This window comes from Meles meles, chromosome 6 (assembly GCF_922984935.1).
Source record: "Meles meles chromosome 6, mMelMel3.1 paternal haplotype, whole genome shotgun sequence".
Classification (NCBI taxonomy): Eukaryota; Metazoa; Chordata; class Mammalia; order Carnivora; family Mustelidae; genus Meles; species Meles meles.
In genome coordinates, this window is record NC_060071.1 from 9250385 (window position 1) to 9270031 (window position 19647).

At 44.4% G+C, this 19647-nt stretch overlaps 1 protein-coding gene across 1 annotated transcript in view; it reads right to left on the reverse strand.

The window, feature by feature from the left end:
• Positions 1 to 19647, reverse strand: part of AGBL1 (AGBL carboxypeptidase 1) — a 452999-nt gene that overhangs the window by 335745 nt on the left and 97607 nt on the right. The window contains 3 exon segments of the mRNA XM_046009541.1: positions 7725 to 7869; positions 15968 to 16055; positions 17583 to 17731. Coding sequence (XP_045865497.1) covers positions 7725 to 7869; positions 15968 to 16055; positions 17583 to 17731 — 382 coding nt within the window.

Below are 19647 nucleotides of genomic sequence, written 5' to 3' on the forward strand. Positions count from 1 at the left end.
CTAGTAGAATTATAAGCACTAAGGGGGAAAAGTGAAAGAAAATATGGTCAGCCCATGTTTCATAAGAAAGAAAGAGAGAGAGAAGGAGGGAGAAGGAAGAAGGAAAGCAGGAAGGAGGAGGGAGACAGAAAGAGGGAGGAAGGAAAGGAAGGGAGACAGAAAGAAAAGCGAAGATGCACGGAAAATAGTATAAAATCATAGTGAAAGAACACCAAAAATTGTTATAACTATAAATAGATTAAAGAGCCTTATTAAATGACAAAAACTTTCAGATTCATTTTTTTAAATCCCACTGTATATTGTATATAAGTACTCTGAGAGAAAGGAAAATTACATAATGCGTACGAAAAGCACTCGTAAATGATCTATTTTGTTTGCCTCCACTAAAATATTTCAGGAAAGAAATATTGAAACTTAAAGGATAAGCAAATATAAATTAAAGCAGTCCTAGCAGTCGTAATATATGACAAAGTCATGTTTAAGACCAAGTACATTAAATGGGATTTAAAAATCTTATTTTGATAAAGGGCACAATTCACGATGAACATATAAAACTCATAAATCTTCAGAATCAAATAACATAGATTGAAATATACATCGCAAAAACAGCAGAAGGGGGGAAATGGTATGAGGAATAGGAGACTCTTTAAGGAAGTGTTGAATAAATCAGCTGCACAAAAATAATGATATGAGTGTTTGAACAATATTGTTTTTATAGATAAATGTCAAACTTTGTCTCTGCACGGAACATTTTTTTCCCTCAAACATCCATGGAACTGTAATAAAAACTAATCATATACAGGGCTTTTTAAAAATTCCCTAAATTTTCCCCCCAAAAGTAGAGGCTGTACAAACCACATTACCTGACAATAATTAAATGATATCAGGCATATATAAAAATGGTCTGAAATAGAGAAAACATCAATACATTAGAGAATAGAAAAATGTCCTCCTGAAAGCAGCTCATGGAAGAAATTCATGTATGAGAAGGAAAAATCAATTAAGTCAGTGTAATTAAAGTCCTGGTAGAAGGAGTGGGCCATCTGGTCTCCTGGGAGAGATGGTCCAGGACAAGAAAGGAAATGTCCCTTTCAGGCTGTCAGCCATGTCTCATCCATCCCAGTAAAAGGGGATTCCAGAAAATTTGTTAAAAGAATAAAGACAGTCGTGAATTTGGATGAAACTCTCTGAGATCATAAACGAATTATTTTAATCGCTTTTGTAAGTTTCTGGGTGAAAGCTGCTCCCAGTATTGGTTATTACTGAAATCCAGACTTCATGGCACCTGCTTCCTGATTACTCTCAAGATTCCAGATTCCCAAACTGGGAAAGCAATATTCTCTTCTGCAGAATCTTCCCCAAATATATTCTGCAGGATGTTACAAGGGCTGGGGTGTGGACAGGGAGGTGGAGACGTGGGAAATTCACAGCCGAAGCACTGGGAACATGGTGAGTTAAAGAAAATGAAAACATTTTCATGAGCCCAGAACTTTTCAGATTCTTCAATTCGCCAATAGGCACTATGAACCTAGAAGAAAAACTAGCCCACAGTGTTTCATGAATTTATACGATCACTAAACTCTTTTTCGTTCAAGATCTCAGGATACTGGAATGCTACAGAATGTGCTTTGGAAAATGCAGTCTTTGCTGAACTGTTTCTATGAGGATTTTTTTTTTCCATCAAAGTTAGTTCACTTATCATTTCATTACGGCTACAAGGGCCCTTATGGGATGGGGTGGCGAGGAGGGCTTCTCAACAGAAGTACTGGTCATCTCTCTGTGATGTCACAAAGTTACACACAGGCCACAGCTCTTTAGTGCCTGGTGTTAAATCTAAAAAATAATAACAACAAATCCAGATTTTATAAATCATATATAGGAAGCAGGTTTGGAAGCAGTGTGTCTACAACAGAAGTCATCAAACACAATTGAGTATGAGAGAAAAAAGTAAAAAAAAGAGAGAGAGAAAGAGAGAGAAACCATCATTGTGAACGCTGCCCTTCATAACTGCATGACAGACAGAGATGTCCGATCACTTGTCATACGCCTGAAACTAACATCGTAACATCATGCACCCACTCTACTCAAATAAATAAGAACAACAATATCACTGTTGCATGTCACCTAGCAGCAAATCTGGGAGCAAGTATGGTTTCAGTTTTCTTCTCCCATGAATTCTCTGTGAATTTTTTGATTATTATTTTTTATGATTAATACTATCACAACTCAACAGCTGCCTATCATCTTTCAGCCGAAGTTCATTTTCTGTACACTGTACTTGTTTGCGCAACCATCTCCCCACACGCCTCAAGGAAATCTCTGCCCCATTCCACCTGCCACCAAATACGGAACACCTCCATCCTTAGGGCGTTATCCTGACTCCAGTCATATGGAAGACTTCCAGAAGCAAACCAGCCAGCAACTTCTGTGGGGTTTCCTTTTGCAGAAATGGCTCTGCATCATTCTCCAGAAAACGGTTTGGAGGTGAACGCTCCATCTCGGGTCCAACAAGGCCATGTGTAATTGGGCTTTGCTGGGATCAATGAGGAGAGGAGCAGGGCTTCTCAAAGCACATGCCAACAGCCAGATACAATCGTGGCTCTGTGGGAGCCACAGGGGCAGGTTTCTTTACAAAAATGGGAATGAGTTCGAGGCAATGATGGGAGCCCCAGAGAGACTGTCTCCTTAGGAGCAAATCCTACCTCTCCATGAAAGATGCCAGGAAGACAAGGTAGGCCGCTGCGTCCTGGGCCCCTCTCCACAGGAGCCTTCTGCCCCCTTCTCCCCTAACAGCTGCTCTCTTAAAACTTCCAGAAAAGGTTTCACTTGACCACAGTAGGTTACCCCACCAACGGCTATTGATAAAATGAGAAGCGCTTGCGCTCAAAATCACTCATTTTTTATTGTTAGCCCTTAAACGACTCTGCTCTCTGCCCCCCTAATGCAGAAGAAAGCTCACTCCTAAGGAGATGGCCAATTTTATCTGTATACAGACTAGTCCTCAGTTGTCACTGAAATGTCCTTGTTGGAGACTGGAAGGCGTCTCACCCCAAGGCAAGAACAAATGACACAGGTGAGCTAAACAGAAGCCACAGAGCACGTGGCTTTCTCAGACCGCCCGTCTGCCGGTACCACTCTCCCTACGTTAAACGGACTTAATTTAAGAAGCGTCTGGTCACCGATTTGCCAACTGGAAAGAAAAGATGATGTTAATGTCCCTTTTCCATTAAAAATAAATGAAGTTATATCACTGATGATTTAGAAAAGAGAGTTTAAAAATTATTTTAATCAACTTCCCTAAGACAGCCATCAGTAGCCTTTGTATTTATTTCCTTGTGGTCCTATATTAGGATTTTTTTTTTTTTTACAGAATTTTAATTTTATTGTGAGTTATGGAATGGGTATCTCCCCATCAGCCCGATGGAGAAAATGATTACACATCATTATAAAAACGAGAATAAATGCTCTGATGCCTACCATCTAATATCGCTCACTACACGCACACGCTTGGCCAACACTTTCCACGTACCAAGTCATTTACCCTTCGTAACAACCCGTGTGGCAGTTGCTTTTATATGCTGAGCCCTTCTAAAAGATTGTGCAAATGATGTTCTAATTTTCTCTTTTCTTTCCTTCTCCCACTCTCTCTTTCCCTATACTATACTCCATTTCGTCTCTAAAGATAATAGTGGGAACGCCTGCCACCCTACGTATATATGTGTCCACTGAAAAACCCTGCTCCAACTTTCAAAGCCTGAAGCTCTGCCAACATATGGACCCTACTTATGATCACTTTTCTTAACACCTGCCAACTTGTACTGTTTTAAGTTCCCAGTGAGAGCCTATCTCTTTGCCCTCTAAAATGTCCATCAAAAACGCTCTTGGGGCCCCATTTTCAACCAACACTACTGGCTACCTTGGGACAATCCACAACATAATCCAAATACTTTAATGAGAACTGCTAACACTTGAACCATCATTGCAATTATTGACAGCTTGATATGGATGGTTAAAATAGAATTCCATTTGCTTGCTTCCTAACTATAATAATATTATATTTCTTTCTTTTTGCTTTATTTTAATACTATAATTTGGACAATTATCTCACAGAGTTCCTGGCAAGCTTCTGGAAGACATCAGTTGGAAAGGACCAAATGCTAATTCTCATATTATAAGAGAATAATAAAATTTTTTAACTTGCAAAATTGTATTCATGTTGAAAAACATCCAATACACATGTCCTCCACTTCAAAAAATGCCTGTGATTATTAAACATAATCCATATTAGAGGAGATTTACAAATTGTAAACTCCACATAGAAATGTATTCTCCATCCCCTCAGCATCAACCCCAAGTAACATGCAGTTAATTCTGTCCTCAGGTTATCATTCACATTTAATTTATCACTGATCTACTGGAAGGAAAACTCTTTCTCCTTAGGACATGTCCAAAAATAAAAATGGGTAGTGTGCACTACGGAATGTACTCCTTGTTTACAGGACGGGAGGAAGAGATTTTGAAGAGAAGACTTAGAGTCCATTATAGTCTTAAACCTGGAGAGAACAAAGACCGTGCGTTACTGGAAATGTAAAACCCAAAACTGATCATACATCATTTCTCACCTTCAAGTAACAAATGTCTTTCTTACTCTGTTCTGCTCATTTAAGAGAAATGAAAACATATCCTTTTTCCTTTGTCTCTTCTTCATTAACTCTCCTTAAACTTCCGCAATGGGAGGAGGTTCCAGTCAACGGGCTAAGGAACAAGCCAGTGAGCTCCCATTCTGACAAGATCTCTGTTCCTCTCGTGGAGACCAAGGAACTGGGAGGGAGGGGGTTCTTCTTTTCTTGTGTCTTGTCCCCCCTCAAGACAAAATCATCCCCCCACTGACTCTACTGGTTCCCAAGCTATTTGTGGTCTGACAAGAGCACAAAAGGTAAGTGGATCCCAGAGGCATAAGGTGTGATGGACAGCAGCTCCTCCAACAGGAGCCCACTGCTGTAGGCCCATGCAGCCACCAAGCTGTGCGTGTTGTACAACCTCTGATGGTGGGGTCGAGTCATCACCCCCACAGTGTTCATCCATAACACTGAGAGCCATGGATGTGGTTCATCTGGGTAGTGTTGTTCCCCTAACACAGTCCCTTTCTTTTCGTTTTTAAGAATTTGTTATTTAAATTCAATTTAGTTCACATATAGCCTACTATTAGTTTCAGGGGTAGAGTTTAGTGATTCCTCAGTTAATGTAATGTAAATGTAAATGAGCACCCAGTGCTCATTCCATCAAGGGCCCTCCTTAATGCACATCACCCAGTTACGCCGTCCCCCAACCCACATCCCCTCCAGGCCCCCTCAGTGTGTTTCCTACAATTAAGTCTATACAATGAAATATTACTCAGCCATCAAAAAGAATGCAATCTTGCCATTTGCGATGATGTAGATGGAGCCAGAGGGTATTATGCTTAGTGAGATGGTCAGTCAGAGATGGACAAATACCATATGATTTCATTCAAATGTGGAGTTTAAGAAACAAAATAGATGAGTGTAGGGGAATGGAAGGAAAAAGAAAATAAGATAAAAACAGAGAGGGAACCAAACAGAGTCCCATTCATACCCTGAGATGGTCTAATAGGTTCTTTCGGGGTAGATGCCTGCAAGTTGATTCAAAATCTGAAACTTTTTCAGCCAGAGCCTGACTGCATGTGGCTTCTTACCTTAAGTTCTAGACTTTGAAACAGCAGGCACCTCACAAGAACCCGTCAGAAGAACAGCACTGTGTTTGAGGAACAACACAATCCTGCTGAACCACATTCGAGGCACTCAGTGTTACAGATAAAAATCATGGGCTGATGACTTGAACCAACCATCAAACATTATTCAATCACATAACTTGATACTACATGGACCTATAAAAGTAGACTACTGTTACAGTAGCTACTGTCCATCAGAGGAGGCAAGGACACTGATCTTGATCCCAGAGCAGAACTTTGCTGAATTTCTTCTACACTTTTTCTACAGAACAGCAGAAAGGGACAGGATGAGCCATCAAAGGCTGGGGTTCCATTCCCTGCTTGGCCACTAGCCAGATGCAAGGTGTCTAGGCCTCAGTGTTTGCATCTGTAAATGATAAGGGTGAATCAGATGATTTCCCAAACCACTTTCAAGCTCTAGGAGTTGTGTATTAATTGCCACTGAGAATCACATCAGTGTCTAGATATTCCAACAAGGGAAAAGAACAGGATCCAGGACCCCCGGATCCTTCCCCCAACAGAAAAGGCAAAACATACACACCCAGAGGAGTCCCCTTCCCCAGTGACTTTCCACACAAGGCGCTTCTCAGGCAAGACAATAAAAGCAGCTGTTGAAGGCGACCATGAATATCGTCTGCTCTACGTCCCCAGAAGCGAAAAGCATGTTTTATAATAAACATAGACTGTTACGGCATCGTCTGTGACGCACATTTGGATTAACTTTTTGAGATCTCTGAGTGTGAAACACAAATAATACTAGTTGTGTATCTTTTGCAATCGGGGAAAACAATAAAAAAAAAGTCTCTCTTTAGGCCAGACAACATACGGGGGGCAGGGCAGAGTCCCTCTCCTGAAGCAGTTAGCCAAGTGGTGTCAGATAGGCCTCCTCGATGGAGGAACACGTTCATGTCCACCTGTACGCTCCTTCTGAAGGCAAGGGATGCTCTTGGTTATTATCTTTTCCCACTGCTTATCACAGACTTCCAATGAGAACGCTCGTCCTTCAGGTTAAGTGACAGATACACACACACTCACACACACACACACACAGCACATATGACTACAGATATGCCAGTAACATTCTGCATTAACAGAGAGGATGAGAGCGCTTTACAGAAGATAATTCTAGCTCATTAATCCTCGGGATAGCCATGAAATAGCTCAGCGGGGTGGGGGGGGGGGCAGTTGGCCAACTTTTCCCAATGACAGGCAACTGCACGGTATAAGCGGTTTTCGCAGACCCGTCCAGTGAGGCTTCTGCAGGGGCCGGCCAGACCCAACACAGGAATGCTAACATCAGGTTTGAACTCCACACCCCTCCTGTCGCCAGACTGGGGCCCTCGTTTGCAGTGACTCGGTGTTGGCTTCTTCCACGCCTCTTGTGTACCCCGGATTCTTCTAGCGCCTCCCGTCCATGGCCATGGGAACCACGGCCAAGCAAAGCTGAAGGGGCTGCTTGCTTGCGGGCTCAGGTGCTTTCCTCCAGCTTCTTTCCCACGTCTTTACCTTCTGCTTCACTCCTCTCAGTGGGGTGATGGGCTTCAAATCCGCCTCTCAGCTGACCTTATGGTTTTTACCCCCATTTCTTTCTTTCCTTTTTTTTCTTACCCCCATTTAAACTAGATCATCTCAGTCCAATCTCATGACTTCACGTTTCAACTTGAGGGTTTCCGAAAGACAGAGCCCCTACAACACGGGCCCACCTCCTCGTACACTCGACCTGCCAACGTGGAGCCCTTGGTGCTCCTTGGGGCCTCAGAACATCCCTGTCATGACCCCAGCCAGCTGCTCGGCCCACAGAAGAAGGTGGCCCCCACAGAAAGCCACTAAATCAGTGACAGCAAAGCCTGGCTCCCTTAGGAAGGCAACTATAGTTCCCCACCAGGATGCCAAGGCCTCCCAACTAAATATTTTCAGGGAAACCCCAAAGAGCCCCTTCAGCCCGGCTTGGGTGATGCTGCCAAGAGCACATTACCAGGAGGGCTGTGTAGGTGTAGGGATAGTGGTAGGCCAGGTAGCAGGCATCCTCATTGTGCGGGAAGTTGACCACAAAGGTGAGGGTATAAAAACACTTCTCAGATGCTCCTCCCGTGACAGCTGCACGCTGGCGATAATGATTCCTGAAAGAGAAAGGAGAAGGCAGATGCCATAAGCCTGCCCTGATATATACTGGCAAATGTTCCTCACTTGAAACTCTATGTGGGTGAAATTTAGAAAAGAGGGAAACTGGCAGGTCATGAGCCAAACCAGCAATGTGTACGCAGGTCCACCTGTCTGTCTGTCTGTCTGTCTCTCTCTCTCTCTCTCTTTTAAGGGAGAGGGAGAGCACACTCAAGCAGGGGTGGAGGGGCAGAGGGGGAAGGGGAGAGAGAATCTCAAGGAGGCTCCACTGTCTGCACAGAGCCTGACACAGGGCTCGATCCCACAACCCTGAGATCAAGACCTAAACCAAAATCAAGAGTCAGACTTAACTGACTGAGCCACTGGGGCACGCCAGGTCTAACCTGTCTCCTAACTGTGGCACACATACCATGAGCCTTTCCCTGCTATGTCTGAAAATGAAACCTACAGAGTCACTGAGCGAGAAAACAGACAGGTATGTGAATAATTCTGTGTATCTCAAGATGCAATGGCAGACATAGACTTTATTACCCAAATGTGGGTTCCCCCAGCCCCTGCCTTTCCCCAGCCCCGAGTTCAGCTCTTCCTTTCCCTTCTGCAGGCCAAGTGCTTTTGTTAACGATCAGGACTACTACATACTGAGTTCCAACGCAACACTTCACACACGTCACCTTACGTTATCGCTGCAACAACACATCATGTGCAGGAAGAAACAAAAGCTTGGGAAAATTAATTTGTCAAAGGTTGCAAGGCTCGAACGTGGTTGGAATGGGACTCGAACTCAGATCTGTCTGTCCAGGAAGGCTTTGCTCACTCCACTGTACAATACTTGTTTCCCGAAGGAATACATTTGTCACCCTAAATGTGGTTCAGCGTCCTAGAGCTTCAGAGTGCGCGTTTTCCTTTGTCAAAGATGAAGAACCAATTTTGATACTTCAGAGAACAGTATCAAAGTAAATTGCACCCAGAAGTACATTCCGAGCAATATTTTCCCCACACGCTGCCGGTTATGCCCACGCCTCGCCTGTTGATGAAGAGGCAGCTGTGCAGGCTTCCCTGAGAAATGTTATCATCAAGACTGCTTTATGATGCAAAATACGCCCGGACACCCAAAGATTAATTCCACCTTTGAACATTTACAGTATGCACTTACTTGTCCATAGTGCTTTGGGGTTTTATTGGGGGAAAGGGTAGGGAGAGGGTAGAAATAGCAAGTCATGAATTTCTGTTCTTGAAAAATGGAAAAAAAAGCTTTTCTGCCCTTTTTCCTGTCTTTTTGCTACCTAGGGGCCACCACAACCCCTCCACACACACCAAAACAAAAACCAAACCAAAAAACAAACAAAAAAACCAGGCAAGCAATAAGGGAAGAGACAGAAAACATACTGTCTTGTTTCTTGCGGTTTTGTGGGTTTTCGATACTGATACAACTAGGAGTGGCGGTCCCGCAGACGATGGCCTGACATACTCCTCTTGCCTCAGCTTCTGCCAACACAGCACCCCGGAGCCCTGCTCATTCTAGGGAGAGAAGGACACCCCCTAACAATGCTAGCCCCAAGTGACTCTCCCGGTCACCGTACGGGTCACATGAAGGGGACCCATTTCCGTCGTGACCCCAGTCCCAGCAACTTCAACAAGGCAACTTCAACCATGTGCCATCTGGATCTTGATACCTAATTCGGTCTCCTTTCTCCGTATTTCCTCAAAGTTCTGGACTTCCTTCGGAGCTCAGGCTCTGGTTATTAGAAAGTAGGTCAAGAAGCAGCTGGCAGCTCAGAAAGCGTGCCAGGCACATATGCTTTACCTTTTCTCTCCGATTCCACCCATAAAAGGCTCCCCTGCAAATGCTCACCCAGCTGACACCTACCTGAACGATGGGAACTGGTCAATTACGCCTCTCTACACTGCCGACCCACGGGATAGGAAACGAGCCAGTCACATGATCAAGATGTTGGCCGCCAGCCAAAATGTGGAAGAGCACTTCACCTGCCAGCACACACACATGAGCACACACGTGTGCGCACACCCCATCTAGCATATTCGTGCAGGTAAACGCAGGTGGAAACGGAACACCTAGTGCCTCTCCATCCCCAAGTTCTTCACCCACGAAGAGTGGACACAGAGCCGGCATCTTGCCTCAGGTATAGAAGATTTCCCTGGGGGTGGTCTCCTTTGACACGAGGCATGCTTCCTGGTCCACTTCCACAGTACCCTTAGGTACACTGACGTCACATCACAGGGACATTGGCTGTAGGCGAACTCAGCCTCACCCCACCAGCCATCAGAGTGAGCATGAGAGGAAGAGAGAGCAAGGATGTGAAATCCCCACCCCTAGGCTCTTTCCACCATTCAAAGCAAACCTGGACTCCAGGGAGGGAAGAGCTACTGTGAAACAGAGAAATAAAATAAAAGGATTCTTAGTTTTTGAACTTCTGTGGACCTACATTCTCATGATTTAAGGGAAGTATAAGGAATTCGAACAGCCATTTTGGTCGTATGAAATCCACCTTATCACAGCCCCAACACACACACACACGCACACTCTAAAGCTTGGCGGGCAAGAATCTTGTGGGCAAGACTAGAAGCTCCTCACTGGGGCGCTGGGTGGATCAGTCACCTAAGCGTCTGCCTTGGGCTCAGGTCATGATCCCAGGGTCCTGGAACTGAGTCCCACATCAGGCTCCCTGCTCCCTGAAAAGTCTGCTTCTCCCCCTGCCCCACTCATGCTTGCTCTCTCTCTCTTGCAAAAGTAAGCAAAATCTTTTAAATCAATAAATATATAAATATATACATACATACATACATACATGCTCCTCACTGGTAAGCCAGCCCTCCCCACAATGGCTGCAGAATGCTGGGATTTAAAAATGGGTATCCCCTCATTTATGATGAGGTTCTGCTGAAGGAGATTCCATGACAACCCTAGTCTGGGATCGAAACTCTAGCAGAGGCTAAAGCAAATGTCAGGTTTTCCCACTGGAGTCTCCTGGCGGCCGTGCACAGGGAGCAGGAGAACCCAGAGGACTCTAACAATAGCAAAAACTCTCCTCTTCGGGGACCTGGATGGTCCCCCAAGATCACCTTCTTCAGTGAAATGTTAGATAAATCTCTAAAGTGAAACCCTTCTCTTGCAATGATTCCGTTTGTGCACAGTCAAGTTACTTTTGTTTCCCCAACTATGATGTGAACATGCTGAGAGATGTTTGCAAGGAAGTTAACATTCATCCTTTCTATTTTCAGGGGGTCCCATGTTCTTTCCTTACACAGACAACCCTTTCCTTCTAGCTCATTCAGACAACTCCTTCTGCCTTCAAGTCTCAACTCGAGGGTTACCTCTTCCTGGATACCTGCTCTTTTCCACAGTTCTTACCACACTCTGTCTCTCCCTCATGACTAATCCTTTCTCATGGCTATTCTGCTTCTTTGCTTGCATATTTTCATGTTCCACATGGGAGCTGAACTTAGCACCTGTCCAGTTACAGTCTGTAGAACAAATGGACTCCAGGAGTAGTAACTAGAACAGCTAGAATATTCCAATCTCTAATCCTACTGGTATCTTCTTAAGGATAAGAGTTACTGTACACTCCACAGATGGGGAAATCAAGGGTTACAGACATAAAGCATCTCGAGCAACTCCACACAGAAAGCATAACAAGCGGGGTTTCAACCCCACGAATGGGCTCCAAGACCAAGATCTCTTTTATTATATCACTTGTCTCTTGGAAATGGGTAAGACAAAAAGAAGTCTTTTGGCCCAACTGAGCCAGTAAGAATGTGAAGTTCTGGCCTTCACAAATCAGGGCTGCTTATAAGCTTAAAGTCTAAAGTAACAGAAGGAATATAACTCAGAACAGATGAAGAACTCGTGAAAATGAAACATTTCACTGATTCTTTATGTCCCTGGTGCCACTAAGAAGTTTCGACCAGCTACCGATGACTGCTGACGTTCACTGAACACCTACTGTGCCTCAGACACTGTGCTCAACTTTCCACCTGCTTTTCCTCGTTCCATTATTGTCTCCATAAGGAATCAGACGTTGAGGCTGGGATAATCTTCCCACGGCCACACAACTGATGAGAAGTGGTGGAAGCCTGATTCCAAGAACCTTCTCCCCTTGATCTGCTCTTTGAGATGGAGAAAGAGCCTGGTGAAAATCAAGGGTTTTCTCAGATTTGCTGGACCCTAGATAGGTCATGTTGGGTCAAAGAGGATCCAGGGTCGGTTAGAGCCAGCTCTTCCCGTTAAAAGCCTCCCCCTTTTCTTTTCCACTCCCTGAACCATTTGTCTTAGGACCAATCTACACTTCTATAATCATAAAGCCTTCAATGAAGCAAGGAGCAAAGTACACAAATGCATAGTTATGAACTCAATCTATTTCCATTTGCACTTAAAAATATGCTGGGAAGTCATTTCTCCCCCCTCCGGGTCCATGAAATAAGCGAATGCCAAGAGAGAAAGTGAAGTAGATAGTAACGACCCGGCTCTGTTTAACAAGGGCGCATCATTTCACTTAACAGGGTCTAATAAGGCAGAGCAGCCATGCCACCGGGCTTCCCTATGTCTGCAGCGTTACTAATACTCCACACCACGGCAAACCTCCCCCCGAGATCCCTTGGAAGGATGCGTGACGGCAGACCTCGTGGACGACATTCATCTTCATGAGTGAGCTGTTCCATCTCCTCTCGCGAGCGGAGATAAATGTCAGAAGAGATCAGCCGTTGTGTATTACATGGCCACTCTGAGCCTGCGGCTTCCCTCCCTCTGCCCTTCAGCAGCCAGATTACTTTAGACCCGAGCTGGGAAAGGATTCGGAAAGGTGTGAGGCTGTGTACGTTGCAGGGAGAAGCAGGCGCGGGGAAGTAAATAAAGCAGAAAGTGTCCTTGCTTACTTTCATGAGAGGCATGGATATAGGAGTCTGCTCATTTAGGTCCTTCCCTCCTGAGGATCCCTTCTACTTTCTGGCCTACCTGTCTGCAAGATGGGTGGGAGGGGGGAGGGGACGGAGAAGGAGAGGGGGTTCTAGGGGACAGGCAAGATGGTCAACTGCACACAGGAGAAAATATTAGAATTTTTCCTCAAACCGAGTATGATCTAGGCACTAAGGAGGAAATTCAGCTGTCTCTAGGTTTAATGGGGGTGTTGACCCTGTTGTCCTTATGCCGTCCAAGTCAACCTGATGTGATGCCTAATTATACAGCAAACTAGAGTAAGAGCGATCTTATCTGTTCTTCTCTGCTGGATTCCAGAGCCGGAATACCAACAACACATTACATTACACGTCTCTGGTTTTCATGCGTCAGGAAGCTGAGTATCGATTGCTGGACGGGAAGAGTTCCGTGCCTCCCTCACTCTTTTGCTTTTAACTTCTGGCAAGATGGTTTGCAGAAGTCTACTTTAGTGGACTGATAGACTGACTCTATTTCCTAAATTAAACCAAACCTCACAATATAGACCGTTAGTTGTTTTGTTGTTGTTTATTCTGCTTAGAGGTCAGATTGATGGTAATATTAAATTTCAAGCACTAAGGACCCCTCAAAAATGGAAGAATGGACATGGCCTATTTTCTACTCTTCACACCAGTTCTCAAAGATTCTGGCAAAGTCGATCTGGCTAATGAGATCTTTCAAAACTACGCGAAAGACTACTGACAACTGTATTTTTCATGGGAACCCCCAAGGGGACAGTATGCTCAGGTTATCAATAGAATAAAGATGTAACAACTGGGTAGACACTTATAATTTTTCATTGTTCCATCTTTTTCTTAGCACTTATAATTTTAACTCTTTGCATGTCTTCCAATGCACATAATATATTAGTATAATAATGCATATGTAACTGATGAAAATTATTTATGAACAAATCTGTATTAGAAGGACACGCATGACTCTATCTTATCAAAACAGGCAGGAGACCACTTTCTAACTGATGACGATGAGACCCACAAAGCTGTCAGCCCACGTCCTTAACGGATCACCACTGCTGTCTCTTTTTGAAGGAAATGCGTACCCCATCCCTCTGTCTGTTTCTCATTGAGCAGTCCCATATATGTACTCAGGCACAATGAGCACCCTGGCGCCCCCTTTAGAACGTGGCACTAAATCTGGGACCCTAACAGCACAATAGAAATAGAACTTCCAAGCTTCTCATGATGTGCTAGAGACAGAGAAATAAGGATATAAACTTCTCTCAAATTAATACACTGGAGAGAACAAAGGCAGGGGTAAAGCACACAGATCTTCTAGAGCAAATCAACTCAAAGACTGTGATGGGTAAAAAGGGAGAAATATGTTCTCCAATCTAAGGCATTCAACAGTAGGGAGCTGTGGCTGAATAGAGATACACACATCTACCCTGTTGTTAAATCATGTTATTAGAAATATGTTAACACAATGTGGTGAATAATTGTAAAACAAACTACGTTACAATGTAGCAATCTTATCCATTCATCTCTGCTGTATTCATGACTGCAATATGAAAAATGAATTACATTACACATTCATGGTTTTCATGTTACCCCTCTGTTGCTCTTTAATCACATAACAATTGTCTTGCTAATGAATCTAACAGCTATTAACATTAACGTTGGCTTTCCTGAGGCCAAGGTTGTGCTTTTGGAAGTGGGGTTTCTTTGTTCCTTCTCTTTTTGGCAGGGGCTTAGTCCTCTCAAGCCTGCTCCTTGCTCCCCACCTCCCAGAGGAACAGCCTCCAGGGAGAGTTCTAGTCCCCTGGGAGAGAATCTCTTACTAAGCTCCAGATCCAAGCAGGAAGCCAGCTGGGTCTTTCACGTTTATTCAGGGTTACTATTTTCACAGGACACCCCAAGGTTCAAAATTCAGACTTTCGCTGTTTTTCCCTGCAATTGTTGGCTTCTACCATTTTGGATGAGTTTTTAATCTAAATCTCTTTGGAACATGAAAAGATCCTGACAATTTCTAGATATGGAGGGCGGAGAGAAATTGCCATATAGGTGAATGGAAAACCAACAGAATCATAATATTTTGCTATCGTTCTAAAGAATATAATGAAAATACCGCCCAGGTCCATATCCTAATACATCAAGGACTGAAGACTGCCAACTCTTTTATTACAAACTGTAAGAAAGCCCAGCTCTGTGTTTTGTAGACTGTACTTATCTCTATGGTGATTTTTGCCTTTGTGTCTGACAGATAGGAAAGGTCAGGAATTGTGTTGCTCTATCAGTGTTCCTGTCCGCAGTCTCGACAGCCGAAAGGCAAGAGAGTATATATTCTCTTTCTTTTTGATATTAATAACAATCCTAAACTTTAGAATGTCTGATAATACTTTTCTCACGGCCCTCTTGTAATATCAGGAAGAGATACAACTTGCTTTATCCAATGAAACAAGTGCTAGCCTATCAGTTTTTATAAGAAACTAGCAACGAACTAATAATTAATTACATATTTCCTGCCCGTCCTAACAGTTCCTATCCTTTTTCTTCCTTATGAATTTGTATTTTATTTTCCATCAAAAGAAAATTCACAAATGAGCAATTCATGGGTTGGGAAACCATATCCTTTATCAAAAGATATGGATAATTTAGATTTCACTCACAACTTTACAGAATAAATTGATGAAACTGGCTGCCAATCAAGGGATGAAGATGAACTCCAGAACTGCTCCCTCTTTTATTTTTTTCCCCAAAAAATCACCTGGCTGTGGAGGAACAGTCACTTACGTGCACCTGTCACACGTCTGCTCCCACCTACTTTGGAAAACTGAACCATAAGATGAATAAGGGTAGGCCAGAACACCTCAGAATTTTTTGTTCACTGGACTGCACCGAAAGCAGTCAAGAATGAAGGCTTGACGAACTAGTCACAGGCTGCATCCATACAAGTCCTGACATCCAACAACAGGGTCTAAGGGTTTCAGTGTGTTGAAGTGAGGACAGGTGACTTCTCTTCTTGGGTTCCACGGTGGGCGCCATGAAACATACTTGCGCTTCTGAAGGGCAGGGCACCCACCACTGGGACATGGAAAGAGGGCTGAGGTTTCTCCCGTCAACAGAGAAGAGCGGGAAATAGAGAAAGAATGAAAGAGCAGACAAAAGGAAGCTAGCAACGCTCTAACTTACTTGTAATAGCAGATTTCATAGCCCATCCGTATCCAGGTGGGTCTGCCCAGAAGAGCCTCCTTCACAGAATACACAGTCGGCTGCATCCCTGCACAGAACAAAGGCAGGATTAATCGCCAGGGAGGGGTACCTGGGGGGCTCAGGCAGCTAAGCATTCAGACTCTTAATTTCAGCTCAGGTCATAGTCTCAGGGTCATGAGATCAAGTGTCAGGCTCCAAGCCCAGCATGGAGCCTGCTTAAGATTGTCTCTTTCCCTCTCCCTCTCTCTCTGCCCCTTACACCCCACATCACAAAATAAATAAATAAATAAAACAAAATAAAATAAAATATTAATCTCTGAGGAAAGAGAAAATGGAAAGAGAGCTGTGATGGGCTGAATCACGGCCCTCCGAGATACGGGTCCCAACCCCTAGAACCTGGGACTGGTGCTTTATACGGCAGAAGGGATTTCATAGATGTAATTAAATTAAGGATTCTGAGATGGAGAGATTATCCTGGTGGGCCCTAAATGCAATCCCTTATGTCCTTTTGGGAGGGAGGCAGAGGGAAGTTTGACTGCACAGGAGAAGCGATGTGACTGGGGCAGAAGGAGACTGGGAGATGCTTCACGGCTGGCACTGAAAATGGAGGAAGGGGCCATGAGCCAAGGGGTCCAAGGAGCATTAACTCTAAACACTGGGAAAAAAATACCAAACAAACAGAAAACCCCACAGATGCTCCAGTGGGCATGGCCTTTCCGGCACCTTCACTGTAGCCCAGTGAAACTGATTTTGGACTTGTAGACACTAGCATTGTAAGAGAGTAAATTTGTCTTGTTTTAAGTCACCACGTTTGTGACAATTTGTACAGCAGCCACATGGAGCAAATACAAGACTCAGGGTTCATACTTCCTCTTTCTACACCAGGAAGAATCTATTTAGTCACTACAAAATAGAGACCTAGAGATACTGGAATATTCACTCCTTACTCAAAGGCACTCAATGAATTAGTATACAATCCAGCAATAACATGCAGAATTTCCCATTCCTGGAAACACTCAAAGTAAATGTGGGCTGCCTGTCACTTTGTTCCTGGAATTTTTCCTCCAAAATGGCCGAAAGAACCCAGGAGAATGTGAACTTCCCCCTTATTTTCTGAGAGTGCAAATCAGTGTCATCCAGTTGGATTGTGCTGTTTTCCTTTCCGGGACAAACAGGTCAATATATTTGCTGCTGTGGGATTTAGGGGATGAAGAGAAGGAATAAATGAGAGGTTCTCATGGACCTCCAGAAGTTCAAGGTGGGAGCAAGGCAGTCAGGAGGCAGCAGAATGGTAGGCATGGTATGAACATTCTATCGCAGAGTGAGGACTTCCAGCTTGCCTTCCCTGCTGGCAGTCTGCCACAGGTTGGCCACCATCTTGCCACACGTGGTGACAAGAAGCATTCTGCCCAACATCAAACCCTTTGGCAACCCAAAAAGGGCTTCCGGTAGTAAGCCACTCAGTCACAGAGGGGCGTCATTCCTGGTGTTAGCCAGAAGGTCTAGAAGATTTAGGTCTTAGGTCCAGAAGCTAGACCTTCTGGACCTTCTGGAAGGTCTAGAAGATTTAGGGCATTAGCCCAAGAGCTCATACCGTAATTAAACTGGCTGTTGGGCTTCTCACAGTTGATGATGTTGAAGCGGTAAGGGACGGCCGCCCTCATGCCGCTCACCTGGAAGTAGAACCACTGCTGGTGCTGGTTGCTGCTCACGTCGGTGTTGACCAGCAAGTCGTACTCCCGCCTGCAAAGTCAGAAGCAAGATTGGAGGGCTACGAGTCTTTAAGGAAACGTCCAACACTGAGACGTCACACATCTCAGTTTCCGGAGGACGGATCTAAGACCCGGGATTTCAGCAAGCGGGTAAGTTACAGTGATTGTGCTCATCTCACAAGACTGGACCCCCGGGCTGTAGAGATGTGGGGAGAGGGGAGCAGGTTCTTGGGATTAGGCGAATCAGTTACACAATCACAGCATATCCTTTTATTAAACTGTAATTTAATAAATTAATAATTAAACTCTCTGGCAGGAAAAATACAACTGCGCTCCATCCCAGAGAAAACTCAATCACATCTGGTTGCGTAGATCATTCCTATTTGATGCTGCACCTTACTTTTGAGGCTGGGTCTCCTCATATGGAAAATGGAAATGGTGCCTAAACTTGCAGTGCTGTTTGCAAAGATTAAGCGGTATCATACAGGTAAGCCCCCAGCAAAGCAGCAAACGTGAATTAGGCTAGCAACGCAGGAGTTGTGTGTGCACTGTGTCCCTTTTGAATTGATTTAACTTACATGCAGTAAAGTGCACAAATTTTAAGTGCACAACTCAATGACTTTCAATAAATTCATCTGGACACTCCTGTTTGGCGATTACCCAGATCAAGATATAGAACAGTTCCAGTGCCCCCAGGAGACTCCTGCATGTCCCCTCTTGGTTACTATCATTTTTTGAGCTGTAGCAACAAAATTAACAATGCAGTTTTGACTTCGTTCAAAAATATGATTGCTTGCTCCATCCCTGTGCCATGTTCTCTGAGCTGCTCCTCTAGAAAGGGTAATGCATTTGCCCTGATCAGGTCATACCCTGCCACTCTGGACCCCTGAGAAGTGAGATTTCTGGAAGAGGGGAGCTTTGCAGAAGGCATATCAGAGCAGAACAGAGCTCCCCGATGGAGACCCACTGCTCACACCATCACTCGAAGCATCTCCCTAGAACCGTCGAGTCCAATATATGACAAATACAGCAAAATCCAGGAAGCAACACTCATAAGAACAAGTCCACAAAGACTACAGCCCTCAAATGGTCTGCTACGCCCACCATCCTCTCCAAAAACTGATCATCAAAAGTCCTTGCCTATACGTAGATTTGTTTTCCATCCTCTGACTCCGTTACCCAGACCATAACTAATTGGTTTACAGTTCTACACTCTGGCAAAGGCAGATATCTGAAGGGAGACCAGAGCAAGGCCAGCAGGGCAGACACATCATGGACTGACCACTGTCCCCTAACCCCGGGAGACGCCGGCTTAGGTGTTCTCTCCTGGATCCCGTAAGCATGATATAGAGAGAAATGGAGTAATGAAAGCAGGCACTACCACAAGACGTAGAAGCTGAGCTGGCAAGAGAAAGAGAAGAAGGTTGAGAAGGAATGTTAACAGAACTGCCTTTCTCTCTTCAGTCTGCATAGCTCAACCTGTATTTGTTTAATGTGTTGGGCTTCCTTGAAATAGTTCATGTACAAACAGACAAACAGAAAAGGATCACTTCTCACCTACCCTACCCCCAAAAAAAGAATTTCAAAGATGACTCCTCAGATAGCTACAAAACAGGCTGATCTAGCTGAATTTCTCTGCTGCATACGGCCAAAATGCAGCCCTGAGGACAGGCTCATGCTGACTGAGTGTGCCGGGCACTATTCTGAGAGCGTGACGTATTTTTAGCTAACTCACATTTAAAAAAAAAAAAAATCCCTATGATGTGGGTGCCATCACTGTCCCCATTTTCTGGGTGAAGAAGAAAAGGCAGGGAGTAGAGTCAGGGAATTGCTCGAAGTCTCCTGGTGGGACAGGGGTGAGGTGGCCCCGGCATTCTGATTCCAGAGTCTGTGACCCCCCGCACCGTTAACTGTCCCGGACTGCTGTCTTCGGGAGTTCACCTATAG